The 18,515-nt window shown below is 38.4% G+C and overlaps 1 protein-coding gene across 1 annotated transcript in view; it reads right to left on the minus strand.

The window, feature by feature from the left end:
* The window catches only part of lamc3 (laminin, gamma 3), a 138,857-nt gene that overhangs the window by 76,167 nt on the left and 44,175 nt on the right, over positions 1–18,515 (minus strand). Inside the window, exons 5-9 of the mRNA XM_084935632.1 lie at positions 7,944–8,132; positions 6,925–7,042; positions 2,343–2,441; positions 1,407–1,543; positions 941–1,060 (exon numbers count right to left, since the gene is read on the minus strand). Coding sequence (XP_084791758.1) covers positions 941–1,060; positions 1,407–1,543; positions 2,343–2,441; positions 6,925–7,042; positions 7,944–8,132 — 663 coding nt within the window. The remainder of the gene's footprint in view (positions 1–940; positions 1,061–1,406; positions 1,544–2,342; positions 2,442–6,924; positions 7,043–7,943; positions 8,133–18,515) is intronic.

Here is an 18,515-nt window from a genome sequence, read left to right on the forward strand (position 1 = left end):
AGGCGTCAATATAGAGTGTGTGAACAAGAAATTAACTTTTCAAAACATTATTAACTATGTTAATTTCTAATTACACACACACACACACACACATATATACATATATATATGCATATGCTTGGGCATATAAGCAATCATAATGCATGTGTCAGGACATGTCACCACACGCGCGCACATTTGAGCATCCATAACTTGCTAATGCATTTATAATGACATTATATAAATTATGCCCGACCACTAGGCCTTGTCACATCCTCTTTCAGCTGTGAGTTTTTCATCTTCCTAAAAAAAGACGCCTCCAAATGGAGTCGTTCCCTGTGATTGCCCGTTTTGGGCATTAAACCTCCAGGATGCAGAGTTAATGGGATTGCTCCTGTTTTGCTTCGGGCTGCGGACTGCACAGTGGCTAGAGGCTGGTGGGGATTGGGGGGTGGGGGGGGGGCTGCGTGAGTTGATGCTTAGAAGCGACTTAGTGGAGACAAGAAGAAACCAAGCCAATTTTCACTTTGTTGCTTCTCCAGCATGGCCAAGACATCCAATTCCATCAGGCCTTTGCTCCTGGCGCAGCTGATAGAAATGGGCCCTAAGTCCTGTGGCAGGGCCAGCTTATTCCCTTATCTTCTAATGGCTCTGATAAGGGATTGGAAAAAGCGGTGACAGAATAACCACCGTGTGACCCGCTGCCAAAAAAAATCCTGATTAATCTCACTAACGAACAATAGGAACAAGCTATGGATATTACAGATGCTTTACTAATATGATTTACATATTTGTTTTGAAGAACAACAGCTGGGGCTGTTTTATCACTAATAACGAATAAAATCTATTTCAGCAAAGCTTAAATATCTCCCTGGGGGATGCAGCCCACCTGTTGAGACTGCGGTAACAATCTGACCTTGTGGATTCGTTCAAATCTCTATTATTTTTCTTGCCGACTCACCGGAGGCTTTGTAGAAGCCAGTGTCCTCTTCTGTAAGAGGCAGCAGGTAGACTTCACCTTCCTTCCACAGCAGGGGGTAGTCCAGCCCTCCAGAAAACTCTCCTAACCAGCCTTCTTGATCTGGAGGTGAAAGACATCGCATCTGCTAAATATTCATGTTCACAAAGAGTTTGTATGTTTATTTTCTTACAGGGGTTATCTGTCCAAACAGCTTTGTGTAGGTTGCAATGTATATTTATGTATGTTTTCTGTCTTTCTTTCATTTTTTGTTATCTAAAAAATAAAAGAGGAGAAAAAAACAGCTTTGTTCCTGAGAGCTCAGCACAGAGCCAAATGCTGAAAATGGAGTGAGGACAGAGGGTCAGGGAGAACAAAGTAAACATCGCTGGTCTCGTTAATTTTTGGCTCAGTAATAAAGCTCCCAAGGCAACAAGGGAAACCTCATTAATGGCTGGGAAGACAATACCTTCAACGAAGTCAGAAGTGATGTTGACAGCAGCATAGTGATTGGACGAGGAGCAGGCCAGCGAGTGGCCAAAGCAGAAGCACGGTTGGCAGCCTGCTGGGTTTACTTGCTGGAGATTGAAAAATCCTGGCTTGCATCTGCAGGTACACAAACGCACACACACACATCCCCGTGCATAAAAAAAGTCATTAACATGCAGAAGCTTTACTCACGCCTGATTACGGCTCTTTACCACATCCATGCTGCACTGTTATATTCACTATCTATTTAAGCTTTTTTTCAGTTCAGCAGTTTGGGCGCAAGTCGCCGCACACATTGCGGCGTTTTAAGAAGAAGAATGGAGCTCAGCTGCTAGCACCCTGACCTGCAGGCACTTGCTGCCATGTGGGTGGGACAGGAACACCGCTAAAAATCAGCCACTACACTAGTCACATTACACAGGAGAGGAGCTTGCTCAACCACCCGTGAAATCAGCCAAAAAGTCAACAAACAGGGAGTACAGAATTATTCAATAGTTGGAGACCTGGGGCTGTGTGTATTGCTAATGTCATAGTGAGGTTATCCGTTTGATCCTCTATCCCACAGGAGCAAGATAGAAGCAGAAAGGGAGAAGCAGAGACTATTGACATAGTTTAACGGTCGCTTGCACTGCTTTAGTTGTTAAAATGACAGATAGCTTAAAAATGTTCAAGCAAGTCTGAATAAAATTGTTCTTAAGCCCTCCGTTTCTGCTGCACCAGCTGACTGGGAATGAAATTTGCAAAGTTATTTTCCCCTTAGGAGCGATAATGAAAATGATTTATTTTCAAAAGCGATGCTAAAAAGAGACCAAACATAGGTATATTACATAATGTTTGGATGTTTTATTGTAAAAGACCTTTACAGTTGGCTTGTTTGTTCTTTATCTGGGAAACAAACAACAGCACGATAACCAACCTGTTGCAGTTCTGTCCCTCCACATTTTGCTTACAGTAACAGCGTCCATCCAGAGCAGAGCAGTCACCCACACTGCCACTGAGGTCACATTCACATGGCCTGCAGAAAAATAGGAAATAGTTTAATCTACTGCATTTAGCACGCATGTATAAAAGAGAAGCAGAAAAAGAAAATGGGCAGGAAACTCTGAGATGAGGACAATTTGATGTGAAGACATCCCTGATGTCTGTTTCCTCACTTTCAAGACAGCAGATGTTCAGCTCTGAAAAACCACAGGGTGTCACGCTCAAGTAGATATTAACAACACAGGTTCTTATCTTAAAACTTGAACCTGGGCCTTCCTAATTACTGATTCACAGTGTTGCTGCCATCACCACAAAGTCATTTTCAAAAGTACAAACTGTTCTTCATAGCAAATCATCAACACCCAAATCTGAAATATGAAGGATGCGTAAAACGACCTCAATTAAAAAACAAGTAAGTGTAAGTGTATGGATCAGCAGCGTGTTGGATTTTTGTCAAATTTTGTTTGATCACATTTATTGACTGGTTACTTTTTGTTTGAGATTGAAACACAGGATCTATTTTTAATGAGGTGCAATTACAATAACTCAATTATCCCAAGGCAAGCAGCCTCTAGTTGTTTCTGCTCTAGTGGTCTAGGTAATTCACGCATCAACTCAATAGCCTGAGCTTTCAGCACGAATGAGAGAAAGTGCTGTGTGTTTGTTCGTGTGAGTGTGTGTGTTTGTGTGTGTCAATATCATCTATGGGAAACAATTGCAGATATTAATGTACCGTTTTGGTATGTAATCTTTAGAAAGGGAGGTTTAATATTCTCTTGATCAAGCCTACTTTTAAACCTGCATTTACAGACTTTTTGTTAACTGAGATACAACATACACAAATGGCTATCTGGCTCGTTTGCTTTAAGCTCTAGTTTGGTCTCCACCAGCTCTTGGGGAAAATATCTATTCCTTTAAATTTTTCTCTAATTTAGCTGATATTTGCACTGCTTTTTGTTTTACAGTGGCTTTATCAGTTCTTGTTTGCATTAGCTTTATCAGTTACAGATAACCAAAACAAATAGCTGAATGGTGTTAAAAAGTTCTGTAGAACTGGGGAAGCTATTCTGTTTAAATTTGTCATTTTGAGGCATAGCTTAATTTTTCATAAAGAAATGCTTACTGTAGAAGCTATAAAGTCAAATGAATGAGGCTAAAGCTCAATATCTGTTCTTTTGCTTAGCAGTCATCCCACAGCCTGTTGTCATAGTATCCAGGTAGAAGAAATAATATTAACACCAAACATTCATTGATATGCCTTTCAACACTATCGCAACTTAGCATTCCCCCGGCAGATAGAAGGGGGTCAGGGAGAGCTCGGATAGACTTCTTATGAATATGAATTTTACAACATACAACACACACACACAGACGCACCTACACACACAAACACACAGATGTGCACACACACACATAGATACACCTTCCTATAAATTTACATGCAGGCTCATGTGCACTCATACTTAGTATGAGGCTCTCAGTTCAGACAAAGTTGAAATGCGCTTTTCATCATAAAAATGTATGCAGCTGGTCAGTGCATCTTCACGTTCCAATAAAGGTTGGAAAAAAAGTCTGACTGAACCCACTCCCAGGTAAAACAGGTTGAAAGCAAGTCTGCATCTTAAACTCGGTCTGACCCAATGAGCTCATTCATCTAGTATACTGAAACTTAAAATCAGAGCTTAGTAAAACACATTATAATAATATTTTACTTAACGCATTAGTAATGCATACAGTTAACACATTAAAGCTAAAAAAAATCATGATCAATAAAGAGTAAAAGTGTAATTATTAAATTATTTATTTATCATGAACAACTCTTTATTGTCAACTAGTTGCTGGCAGTTAAAAAAATAAATAAATGTTAGAGTCAATCATGAATTGATGAATTTGGATAAAACCAGATCAATGCTACCAACTACATATAGAGACACTCAACTACCTTTGGAGAAAAGTAGAAAGTTTTACAGGCTAAGTTTCTCCTTGGCTTTAGCTGCAGCTCAAGCTGTTCTCTGAAGATTTTGAAGGCAGCAAGGCTGGATTCAGTCACCATGGCAACATGAAGAATACTGCATGATCTCTTGCTCGGTTCTAAGGGGACTTCAAACACCAGATCTTTCGTTTCTGCTATTCAGGACTGCTGGCTCACCAATCTGAACAACGACCATATGCGGTAGGAGGGAATTCATGCAAAAAGTTTGCAATGACTTGGCAAGACATTAGGCCAGCCTTTTTCTTTTCCCTTTTAAAGTTGATGATACTGGTAACATTTCTTTGGAAATGTATTATTTAAAGTTGAGTATGAGGAAATGGAGTTAAAAAAAATTTCAGCTGTTGATATAGACCTACCATGGCAATGTATTTTCATGTTCTAAGCAGATAAAATAAGGAATTGATTCAAACTTATTTTAATCTCCTAGGACCTGCGTCCACATATGTGGACATCACATTTTGGGTTATTTAGACAAAAATACTCAATTTTGCTCTTCAAGGGTCTGATATCTACTTACGAGGGCATTATACTGCTACTGTTCTATCGAACTTTTAAACGAATATCCTCATATGTGGCTCTCATTTTTCTTTGAAACAAAAATTATGTAAAATCTGGTAATTCTTTGCTTTTACATTCATCAGGTCCCAAACAGCCCAAATATCAAAGAGAAATTAAAAATGCATGCCATGGAAGAGTTTGGGTCTTAGGAGGTTAAGAAAGGCTGAGCAGAAACAGTAGATTTGGCATTCTAAGTCGCTTAGCAAACTGAGCAGAATGACTTAGGACTTTGTGTTTCTACTAGTTATATTTACTGTATACTAAACATGGAAAAATGTTTTGTTTCATTTAACTAAAAATCTTACAAATTTCTTCAGTGAGTTCTTTGTTTTCCATCAGTTCTAAAAGAAAATCTGTTTCTTAAATGCAGTTGTGTCCACCACCTACTCACTAACTGTGTGTCCACCACCTACTCACCAACTGTGTGTCCAACTGAGTCTAACTCATTATTCGCCACAGAGTGATGCTTGGGCTTGTTGTCTTTATATTGTGAAAACATCCCTTTAGCATTTTTTAGTTGTGGTGCTAATATATTTGGTATCTAAAATAAATAAAATTAAAGTAATTTAATACCTAAACTTTAATGAAGTTTCTTATTGTTTCTATGCCGATGACATTCAGCTGTATATATCTTTTAAGCCTCATCATCTGAATAGGCTGTCCACTCTAGTCCAGTGTTTAATCCAGGTTAGTGATTGGCTCTCTGATAATGAACTTACTTTAAATATCAACAAGACTGATACATGATTATAGCTCCTCCTGAACTATTTCCTAAAATCAGTCAGGCTCTTACTTCTCTTTGGTCAAGTCCAGCATTTGAAATCATGGTGTAATATTTGATTCTTTGACTTGCATATACAATCTTTGCTTCTTTCCTGATTCTTTCATTTAAGTAACATTTCTAATTTGCGACATATGGTCTACTCAACTGAACTATAAAAATTTTTTTCAAGCATTTGTGTCATTGCATTTATCATGTGTGTTGACCAGCCTGGACAAACCATGTCTTTTGTGCTTCCAAGCTATACAGTACAAAATTCTGCAGCCAGACTATTAACACATTCTAGCAAGCATGCTAAGATAGTCTTTACACTGGCTTTCAGTAGATTTTAGGATTTACATACAGGGCACTAAATGGCCAGGCACCACATTATATATCTCAGCTTCTTACAAAATACACTGATGCCTGCTGTCTTCTGATAAACGTGAAAAAGATTTTCTGGCTTGGGTCACTATGTGATGAGTTGGGGTTTAGAACATGTTGGTTTGTTCACTGTTTGGTATTTAGTAGGTTGTGTGCCATGGATTTATCTGAGCTTCTGTGCTGGATATAACTGCTTGTGGTGGCTGAGTAGGGCACTAATGGGAAGAGTGAAACTGAACAAAAATAATAAAAGATACTTTGAAAACAAAAACTTTAAAATATAGCTAGACAAGAAACTATACATTTGTGTAATGTAGACAAAAATAATATGAGGTTTTCTTGATAGAAGTCAGACAACTTCTGCACACTTCCATAAAAGGGGATAACCATGAAGTAATTCAGTGGACTCTGAACATACATAAAGCAAAAAAATCACATTGGTGTAACTAATATTGTGCGTAATGAATATACGTGACACCCTGAAATAAAAAGCTTAATAAAACTGAAATGAATTTTATCCATGTGGAAAATAACACTGCACTTGGTGGCTTGCTTGTTACAATGCTTGTTAGCAGTTTGACATTGTGTTTGGCACATCCTGGTACTTGCTGATAAGGTCACTAATTCACAGTAGTGTCACGTCGGGAAATTTGAATCCTTTTGTCCTGCTTTGCAGTTTGATAAATTCAGGCTTTGGGAAGTTAGGTGTCACATCTATAAAACAGGAAAGCTGTATGAAATGTAATGTCAGTGAGCCTTGTGTTCACTAGCACAAAATGAATGTATGTATGCTGTATATATTACTTTATGTATGTTGCTCACCTGCAGCCACCGGGGCCTATCGAGTGAAAGCCAGCCTGGCATGTGTTACACTTCTCTCCTGTCACACCTTCCCGACAAGCACACCTTCCTTCTACATCACATTGTAGACTCACAGATCCTGGCAGGGTTCAAATAAAGAAAAATGTAATCATAGTGTAGGACAAGAATGATGAGTATTTTCTATAAATATCTATCTATCTATCTATCTATCTATAAATAATGAACATTTGTTTTGAATTTCTGTTCCTGGAAGAGGAGTATATAACCTTGCTTCTACACTGTAGCCAATATAGTGAAGCTTTAGTTAATGGAGAAAAAAGGCCATCTGGGGCAGAAAGAAGAGAAAAAGGGAAGCCTGATGGAGTCTGCTATAACCTTTGATCAATATAATGGACTCCAACAGCTCTGTTCCTTCACCGCACACTATTTATATGAAGAGGAAAAGATAGTTAATGTTTTTTGTTCACTTTTCTCTCTCATTCTCTGATGATGGGTGAAGCACAAACATAATTTGTGCTCCACCACCACTAATGCTCCTCCACCTAAAGTTAGGCCTTGCTTAATGAGCAATGAGTCTTTTCATTGATAATGTTCAGTGAGTCAAATGGATCAATTTACACCCGCATGGGTGAGTAAATCCATGGATTTCCTTAATGATCATCGTGGAAGCTAAGGCAATGATAACTAAGATGAGATTGAATGAATTATAAATTGAAAAAGATTCTACTCCTAGGCAAGTTGGTGAGCTGATGGGACGTAGAAAATATTAATGCAGTGCCATTAATTTTTTAAAAACATTGGCCATAAAATTTGTAAAATTAATCCTATGAGTCCCATTCATTTGTAGCTAAAGCTTGCATATGGTGCTTTTTTGTGCCAGTGTGGCATTCCAATTTAAACATAATTACATTTTCTCATGCAGGAGAAAACAAAAGTAGCGAGTAATGACATTGGCATGGATCATAATTAGGGCTTCAGTTATTATCAAAACAATTGAGATTTTTGTGTCTGCAGTTTACCGTTGACATTGCAGTTGCAGGGTAGGCAGGGATCTTCTGTAGATTTCCGGTAGTAGCCTTCTCTGCAGCGCTCACAGTGGGGCCCATCGGTGTTGTCTCTGCAGCTCACACATCGCCCCCCACTGCCAGTGCTCCGGTACTGTTCCATGTCAAACACACATTGGTCTGATCTCCCACTGCAGTTACACTCTGAGAGTGAGGTCGGTGGGGCAAAAAAAAAAAGAGAGAAGAGGTAAGAGGTCAAGAGAGGAGAGATGCTAAGAAGGGGAAGATACAGAAAGCAATGAAGTTAAAAAAAAGGATGGCAGAAATAGATGAAGTTGAGAGACACACAAAGGGTATATGCATGTGAGAGATTATGTGTTCTGGGATTGGATCATAATTTAGAGTCTCATTGCTAATCTCATTTCACACAGGCATAATGAGGAGCCAATCGGCTGTCAGGGGGCACTTAGATAACAGTAATTCATGTTTGTACAAGAGCAAATTACTCAGCTGATAACACACCATCACAGCTCTCATACCCTTCACATCAAATCCCTCTTTAGTTTACAAGTTACCCTGAGGGGGGACTTAGGTGAAATTGCCCATTTTATTATGAATCAAGCTCCCAGTTGAGCTAGAAATAACCATATGATTACCCTTTCTTTTTAATAAGAAGTCTCATTAGTATTTAACTTATTTCACCAGTTGCTTTTAAAACCTAACATGTGATGAACTTGGGCTCGGTGGTTAAGGACTTTAATGTGCAGAGCCTTCATTTGTTTGGCTGTAACTTATACTGCATAGATACAGTTACTAGCCACAAATTGAGGCTTCGCAGGGTTAAAAAACCTACAACTATTGTGACTGCTCTCATTTCCATATATATTTAGAATTTTAAAAGTAATGAGTTCATAATTATTGTTGATTTAGCACATATTAATCCATTCCTTGGCTGTGGCTTAGCTCTTCTTCTTTGAGCAGCACGTGGGTACAAATCCACCACCCTTCTGTGTGGATGTTGCAGTTGTTCTGGAGGTGCTAACAGCCAAATAAACGCAGGCGTGAATCTGAGCATGAATTTCTTTTGGTTTTAATCTTCGGCTTAGACTAGCAGCCTCTCACCATATGATAGCTTGTATCCGGCCCTCCTATGATCCAGAATTGGAGAAAGAAAAAGCATATAGGAACCCAACAGCAATCATTCCCAGCAGCTGTTTCCAGCCCTCTGACCACTAAAAGCCCAATTCTTTTTGTCCTATTTTGGTCTGTACTGCATCATTAAGGGAAACTCAGGCACTTTAGCTTCTAAATGCTCATTAGTTTTTCCATTTGGCTTGTGGCTGCCTGTATTACCTACAATCATACTTACTATGATCTTGCATCGACAATGTGATAAGCTACATACAGTTTGATTACTGATACCGCGTTAATTTGTACACTACGTTAGTAAAAGGTTTACTTCAGTGGTCTCTATAGTTCATGTAAATGAGGTAAGAACGGCAACTACTAAGTTTTCTCATTTCTTATGCATTGATTATGTGAGTCCGCTGAGGTGCGAGTGACGTTAATTTCATCATCAAACACTGAGCACAGGGGTCTATGCTGACATCCAGGTGCCTAGCAATATTTTTGTGACCACACACGCTCATCTGCGAAGAATTTACATTTCAATGCACCAACTACGCATGCACCCCAGGTGGCGGACTTCAAGTGGACTTCAAAGAAGTATAACAGGAATGACTACTTGGCCGCTGTGTCTCCAGCTGTCCGTGTCCATGTCAGTAACATAATAAAGGCTTTGCTGGTAAGAGCTTATGGAGTCATGTGGGTTTTGAGTAGGTCGGTGTGTGAACACACGTCTTCACACTTAGGATGGGACTTCTTAATTGCTTTGTGCAGTCACTGGAGCTAAGGAATTTGTGTTTAGTAAACATTCTGATTCCAGACTGTACAGACTGCTTATTAAAACCAAAATACCTTGTTTTCTTTTCCTTCAAGTGTTAAATACAGAAGATGAGGCAAGTGGGTGTGAAGTCTTTGAAGTTGTTTAAGGGCACCTTTGATGAAGTTGTTCTGAGTCAAACATGTAATGTAACAAATCACTTCTGCTGCTGAATCATTAGTGAGGGAATGTGATTACATTTTTTATGAGAAATCTACATAAGGAGTAATTGACGACTGCTGCCTGCTGTATCTGAAAATTAAATTAAAGAGAATGGGAACTAAAACTAAAAGTCGTGGCTTTAAATCCCCAATGAATTTAAAAGTGCCAAAAAGCTTTTTAAATCAAACATGAACTGAAGAATCAAGTCATTATCTATGGATTCATCAATGTGAGTTACCTGTTTGCTTTTAATAAATTAGGTTTATTCATTGCTGCAGCTCTAAAACGCCATCCTTGAGTTGTAGTTCAGATTATTGTAAAAGATACAGCAGGAACCAGCAACCTTTGCTAGGAGAAGACTTACAGATGCAACATGGATACTGAGGTTCTTGGAAGAATTAGATTAGGAGTATGGAGAATTATTGCACATGGGTAAACAGAGTTATAAACAGCAGTACCAGTGACCGATTAAATTATACTGTTACATATTGTACTGCAGTAATGCACCAATGCATGAACAAGGAGAACAGCTGGTTTTCTGGATGGCTATGATCCTCGATAATTCTGTTGGCCTTACACAGATATCAGGCAGATCTTTTTAATGGCGGGATAGCTCTTGGCAGTGACGATCTCTGATGGCTGCCCCAATCTCTGTCCTGATTTCCAGCTTTTAGCAAGCAACTTCCATTCCAAAACTGTCATACAGTCTGTCACCAGGCTGTCAATCGTGCTTCTGTGGAAGATTCAGGAGATAGTGTCTTGTAAAACTAAGTGTCCTAAACTAAGTATGAGCACTGACGGGCCTTTCTGTCCATGATGTCCATGTGAAGGGTCCAGGATAGATTCTCAGTAATGTTCACACTGAGTAAGTTGAAAGTGCCTACCATTTCAATGTTAGCATAGCTAATATGGATGAGCCAGTGTTCTCCTCTGGATGATAGTTCACTATCATCTCCATTGTTCTGCTGATGTGAGAGAAAGGTTGTTGGCCTGTTTAGCTCTGTCGGCTGTCTCATCATTGTCTGCAATAAGGCCTACAACAGTCCTATTGCCTGCAAACTTAATGATAATGTTCTTGGAAGTGAAAAAGGAGCACAAGAGTACACTAAGAAATCGCACACTGTGTTTTCAGTGAGCGAGGAGGAAGGGTGTTCCCGTTTTCCAGATGGGTGAGGGCAGTGTGTGTTGCCAAGGCGACTGTGTCGTCCATGGCTCTGCTCCTTCTGTGGGCAAATTGAAGAGGGTCCAGGATGTCGGGGAGCAGCAGATGTGTTTTCTGACCAGCTGCTCAAGGCACTTCATGAATGTCTAACCCTTTATATTTTTTTATATATACATTGGCATAAGTATTTGTTCCATTTCTTAGTGGAGCAAATACTAACATTAGACAAATATAACCAGTCCAGTTTGTTACTCAAGTGGAAACAAGTCCACCTAGCCCGTCTAGGCCGATGATATTTATGGCCTGAACTGCAGTTCTCATCCTTCAAAACACATCTGCTATCCCCAGTTCAACAAAATCTGACAACCACCCCACCTACAAAAATAAAAAGTTTCTGCATGACTCACTTCTGATTGGCGCCAGTGGGTAGCTAGAGCACAAATACAACTGGTTGTCTCAACTTGTCACCTCCCATTCACTCTATCTTTATCATGTCAGGTAGTGGTAGTGTGACTGCTGCACAGGCTAGCTAATAGCCAAGTAGAAATACTGTCAGAAACACTGTGAGACAGTCACATTTCAGCTAGTGCTACAAATACACATTGATATTTCAAACAATATTTACTCATTCATAAAGACAACGTATTACAGTGCAGTGCAAGATAATAATCTGGAAACCAGGCTTTACTCATTTACCTGTAAATGTGGTTCTCTATAGTGAAACAAGCTACAGGGTAATCAGAACATGTTACTTCTGATCATTCGAACTTTAGCATTGTTATGAATCTGTTTTTACTATAAGGCTCTATTTCAGGTGTTCTCTTTTTTTTCTTTACTATTACATTTTGTAATTTTTTTAGTGCTATGACTTTTTTTTTAGTGTATGTGACTATAATGGTTTCGGCTACCCGACTGTATTTTATATTACTCTACACTTTTTTTTAACATTAACTGCCTTTGATGTTGGCCGTGTTAGCCTCCTTTCTTGTGAGACATCAAACTGCTGAGCACATTATCATAAGCATGTTACAGTACAGCATCTTCGCCATCTTAGTAACGGGGTGTAAAATAACTGTAGCTGAGCAGTTAAGGTTTTATACGTATGTGGGATGAAGATTACTACCAGCAGAAAGGGAGAGGGGAGCTGAGGCAGAACAAATCATTTGAGGCTGATTCTCAACAAGTTTAACATGAAGACTCCCCCATACAGCTCTACATAACTTGTGTTAGGTTATCTCGTCCACATTTTTATGTTTGCCCACCCACTGCTGTCTCTTTAACATGCTGTTACAACAGTCCTGTCCTGGGGACCACACAGCTTGTGCGTCACTGTGGAGGCTTCATGCAAGTAAGTAGGCGCTGTTAGCTCCTTGCTGAGTCTGATGATATAGTTCACAAAGCACTTTAAACCTCCCAGAATGCTACGGCTCATACATTCTTGAGTGGCCTTTAGGGTTGAAACCTACAGGATTACAACAGGAATACAGACTGTATTGCACTCTTGATTGTTTCCATCTATCAAATGGGTTTTTATCAGTTTAACAGTGGCACTAGCTGCACTTCTTGCTGGACCAACAATGAACAGTGCATTATGACAATCACAACTAATGGTGTGACTATAAGGAGCAAATAAAATAACAACCATAAACCTTACCATTTATGTCTTGTTTAATCTGCGCAATTAGGGTAACTCAGAACCTTATGTTTAAGAGTGGAAAATCTATCGATCATAAAGCAAGAAAGTTCAATATATATATATATCAAGTAAATAAATAAATAAACACAACTTTTATTACAAATACTGGTTGTAATTTAGTTTTAAAAATGATCTAAACCTACCAAACCTGATCTTTATCTGACTGTGCTGCTCACATAACGGGATGGACAGTTTTACCGGAATACAAAAACTAATAAATGTTTATGGATAATTAGATTAAAAAAAAAAAACACAACAACAAAAAACCCCAAACAAAACTATGGAAAACTGCCAAATCTGGAAATATGGTTTCATTTCTGTCTTCTCAAAATTATGATTGTGTAACAGATATGAAACAGGAAAGTCTGTAGTTTTTAGTTGCTTCTAAGCCTCTCTGTATTTTATATTCCAGTCCATGTTGTTGTTTGTTGTTTTCTTATGTGCTCAATAAATCCTCCGTATTTAAAGTTCGACTTGTTCTTTGTCATTTTGCCTCTTAATAAACCCCTACTCACCTCTCCCTGCTTATCTCTTTTTCGTTTGTGCTTAGTTCTTTACGTTTGGGTTTTATTTTCTGTGTTAGTTTATCTTTCTTTTTGGACTTTTGTTGGCTTGGCTCTGTGACAAGGCTACAGCATCCTGTTTTTTGTTAATGTATTCATAAATTCATTAAAGTCACTTTGTTTTTTGTGCAAATTGATAGTCTGTGCCCTTTGTATGAACTTTTTGAACCACCATACGGCACAATAATCTTTCGAGAGAACCACAATCCCACATTTATGTTTATTCAATAAATGAGGCACCAAAAAAATCAAAAGTGACTAGAAGCACAAGATGGAACTTCTACTCTGTATTTACATACATACATTTATAATTAAGGTTTGCTAGTTAGGACAGAACCTCACAGGAAGAAGGTTCTGCGTGTTCTCCCTAAGCGTTCAGAGGCATTCATATTAGGAAAATTATTGACTTTAAATTGGTTGAAACTGTGGATGTAATTGTCATGGTTGTTTGCCTCTCAGTGAAGAACAGATTTATCCCACCTCTAAACCAAAGGTCATCTGGAAAAGTCTCCAGCAACCCCTGAACTGGATGATGGCTCAGTCACACTAGAGGAAAAAAAATCGGATGGCAACTTCTTTACAATAAAGAAAAATCAGTGGTTTTCCTGGAATCGCACCAAATGTTTTTGCACTCAGTGAATCAAGTTCAGTCTGGAAACCCAAACCTCTGGACAACCATTTTTTGATCACAAGGTGATTGCACAGGTTACCTGCTGAGAGGCAGCCTGTCTCCAAACCACTGGAGGCTGATAAAGTTGCAAAGGTTTGTAAATAACTGCAAAATCATGTATAGACACTGTCTAAATCAGTCTGCACCAGTAAGCACAACTTATCAGCAGCCAATCTCTTTGCAATACGTGACTTGTCGTACCTAGTCGCCAACTGGTTATATTCTGGTTAAGTAAGATTGTCAGCAGCTATGTCGTTTTGCAGTTAAATAACTGTCCAGTAACTATTGGTGGAGGAATTTCTGTTTTAGATCGTTGAGGTTCTGGATGTACTGTGAATGTAAGTGGACTAAATGAATTTATGTGTATGTAGATTGCAACAGATAGTAATTTTTGCCAATATTATCACTTAATTGTCATATTTTCATAAAAGAATTGCACAGACCTCGTTTCACTGACAAAGTTCACTGAACACTGTCCCAGTAATTTTGGAAATGTATGGATTTAAATGCTACCTGAAGCTCCTGCACATTGTATATCCAATGATCACATTCCTCCGTTGCTCATGCAGCACAGAAAGTGTTGCAGGTGACAAGACAGGTCAATAAGTCAACAAACAAAGGTCCAAGCTCTTCTGATAACATATTTGAATTCCTCTTCTGTGTGCATCTTTACTGTACATTAAATGGATGTTTCATTACATTCTGCACTGTCCCTGTGAGAAACATGGACGGTCCTGTGCCCTCAGTAAGACTATGAGCCAGTGACACTAACTTTTAGTGAGTGGCCAGTCCTGCAGCATTCAGACTCCTACTGAGGGCTTTCAAGGACTCTTTAATTTGCAGATTATGCCTATACAAGCGTGGACGATGCCCTCTTATTGCTCCTTGGGGCGTTGTCTCAGAGAAATTAATCTGGACATGCAGTAAAAGCGAAGTTCTTCTTTATCTCCTGTGGTTTTAAGAGCACATGACCCCTCATAGCCCAGAATCACCACTTATTTCTGTGTGGCATGGCAAAGCATAAATAATCAAAGCTAAATAAAAAGATGTGATACTGTGATATGAAGGCTGTCCCATCGTTTTGATTATTTTGATTATAACTCCTGCCAGCATCAGTCTGGGAGTTAGATGTTTGATCAAAGATCAAAAAGACAAAAATCACATATGAGGTTGTATTTTATTTTGATTAATTTTACAGGGGCAGCCAAAATGTTCATGCTGATCTTTTGTTTGATGAGGTGTGTGATTTTAGGATGTGAGTGTTCAAAGATGTTGATTTTACAAACAATTTCTTCTTCTTTGTCCATTATTATTATTATCATTATTATTATCTTATCTTGTAAGCAATAAATACCCAAAGTGTCTGAGCGTATGCATAGTAAACATTAATATCAGTGCTGTGTATTTTGTGGCCAGTTTACCCAGCACTAGTCTTTATTTTTCCTTCTTTTAGCAGCGAGGAATGATTTTGGGAGTGTAAAGGAGGTTGCCACCCTGCGTCATCTGCAGGGGAGGTAATGTAAACCACTCTTACTGTCTTCTGCCCTTTATATGAATAATTTCTTAGTGCTGTTGCAGAACACATTGCAGAGAGGGACCGAAATCCCTGCAGGCACAATGATTTCTCATTTTTACATTTAATTTGCTGGATGAATGAGATGTCCTGCCAAGAGAATATAGAAAAGCAGCAGTGATAAAGCAGCCGAGGCGAAGTCATGCTTCACATACTGTATATGTATAAGACTTTTAGCGTACTACATGGGACCTGGCCCACACGTGGTGATGGTCATCATGTCATGACCACCACCATCATCTCAGCTTATCCAAAGTAGTGATGGTGATTATTATTTTTGGTATTAAGTCTGTATTTCTTTACAGGAGTCCTCCAAAGTCTCATCTCTAACATAATAATGCCATAATTCTCACTATCTACTTTCCTTCTTGCCAAAAGAATGTGTAATGACACACTCTACAGTAATACATACAAAACTGGGACAGGCAATTTCATACATGTTTTAATCTTTAATGTGTTTTGAGGTTCAATGCAGCAAGGCCTCATAAATGTGTTTTATATTGCATTTACTTTCAGGAAATATGCTTATTTGTTCTCTTGGCAAGAGTTAGACATTAAGGAGGCATCAATTTTTCATCTAAGCTTAAATATGAGACTAGAGCTCATTACACCCAACTTCAACATGGCATTAAACCACAAACTGATGTTTTTTGGGTTTGTTTTTTTCAGATAGATTTGTGCCACTGATCCAACAAACTTAGTGTGTCAATCAGCCAACTTAAGAGAATTGTTTGTGTTTGGACAAAGTCAGTCTGGCTTTTCCCCCCTGCTTCCTGTCTTGGTTGGATTGTATATTTATCCCAAGGTTGATTGATTTTGATTTTTCAAATGAAAAGTTGCACTCTTTCTCATCTAATTCAGCAAGAAAGCAAACAAACATATTCCCGGAAACAGTGCCTTTAAGAGTATGCTAAACCAGTGTGATGGTTTGGTGTATAAAATGATATAAAATATAAAGATTTCAACTTAGAAGCCATCATGTTTCGCTGCTGTGAGTTATACTGATATGATAATAATGTTTGCTTAGTAGCTAAACATCCTATAAATCATTTTAAACCTTTTAAATATGTTGAAGGTCTTTGAGTTTTATTGGGAAAGCTGATTCCTCTCTTCTCCTCAGAGTAATTTACTTATATTATAAAACCACCGTTTAGTATAATGATGAGCCATGCTGAATAACATAAAAGGCTCGCTCGCCCCTGGTTTTCAGCCGGGTTTTAGGGACAGCAGGAGCAGCTGGTCCATGGACCTTAGTGATCTTGAGGGAACATATGGAGTTAAGAGCTCAGTATGGTGGCAGTGATCCATTAAAAGTTTAAAAAACAAATAATAAAATCTTAGAATGGATCCAGAACTGAACTGGGAGCTAGTGGAGAGATGCCAGGACGGGGGAAATGTTGTCTCGTTTGCAGGTTCCAGCTAAAAGATGAGCTGAAGCACTTTGGTCTGGGCGTTAAGGGAAGCTTTGCTAAGGCCAATATAGAGCGCAGTGCAATCGTCCAAGGGGCATTATGACAGAAGTTGAATAAGACGTTCAAAGATTTTACAGGATAAAGTGGATTTGATTCTTTATGAAAGTCTCAAATGATAAAAATTAGCTTTAATAACAGAATTCACCTGCTTATCTAGTATAAAATCACAGTCCAGTTTGATAGCAAGGTTAGTAACGTATGAATGCAGGGGACCAGGTCCAAGAGACGAGGAATCACAAACACCACTGGGTCTGAAAACAACGATCTCAGTCTTACTTTCATTAAAATTCCAAAAAATTAGGCCATCCATGCTTTGATATTTTTCAGACACTTCAGTAGTAATGTAGGACAGCTGACATTTCTTTATATATGATTTGTTTGTTTTTAATGATTTGCTCTTTTAATTTCTCTGTCCTTTTATTATGTCTATAGGGAAGGACTTTTTTCTGAGTTTCCTCATCGTGGGTGAGGTTACAAACCACCATTACTTATCTCTACCATCCAAAATATATTAAATTTAAATTATCTCAACATATTAGCACAACTGTGGCACAGGGTTTCATTTCAGTTGCTGAAAAATAGGAATAAAGCTTGTTCTGCTGTGGTCAGTGCTGTTCTGACTTGTTGTGGCCTGTAGGTAGTTAAGGTTACTTATGATGTAATGGAAAAAAACTGTGATGTGTCCTCAGTCATGTGCCAGTTGAGGTGAAAAAGTCTCAACGTAAATAAACTGGACAGAGTTTTAGAGGGAAAAAGTCACAAAGTCATTGGGATGTAATGGGGTGTAGTGTGAAATAAGTATAGTACCATTCTGTACTGGTTAATGGTTTGAGGTTGATTGGACTGAGTTGGAAGTCTTGTCAGATAATGCAATACCTATTTTGAACTCAAAAAGCTCACACAAGAACTCCTTAGGTGTAGATTTTCTTTTACTTTTGGTGCACACAAAGAAGAAACTGCATTGACTGAATGTGATGGGATATTTTTCTTCCACTGTACAAATCCCAAATGTTATACATTTCTACAAAACCATATGAACAATATGAGATCTGATTGTGTTACTGTATGTGTAATAAATATTATAACTATTTCTCAGACTCTGTAATCACTTATCTGTGGTCAGAGTTTCAGTGCAGGATTTGGTGAAAGTTGTGCAGACTGGTTTGGTAGAAAAATACTTCACATTGTTTCGTATGTTTGTATCAAAGAGTGAACATTTTCCAGCTAATAAATGACTAGACTACTTATTTAAAGAAATTACCAAAATAAAACATTTTGACATGTGACCATACATTTAATATAACAGGATTATATAGCTGTATGCAAAAGAAGTAATATAATCCAAGC

Source organism: Perissodus microlepis, chromosome 7 (genome assembly GCF_051167445.1).
Source record: "Perissodus microlepis isolate ML-2025 ecotype Zambia chromosome 7, ASM5116744v1, whole genome shotgun sequence".
Taxonomy (NCBI): domain Eukaryota; kingdom Metazoa; phylum Chordata; class Actinopteri; order Cichliformes; family Cichlidae; genus Perissodus; species Perissodus microlepis.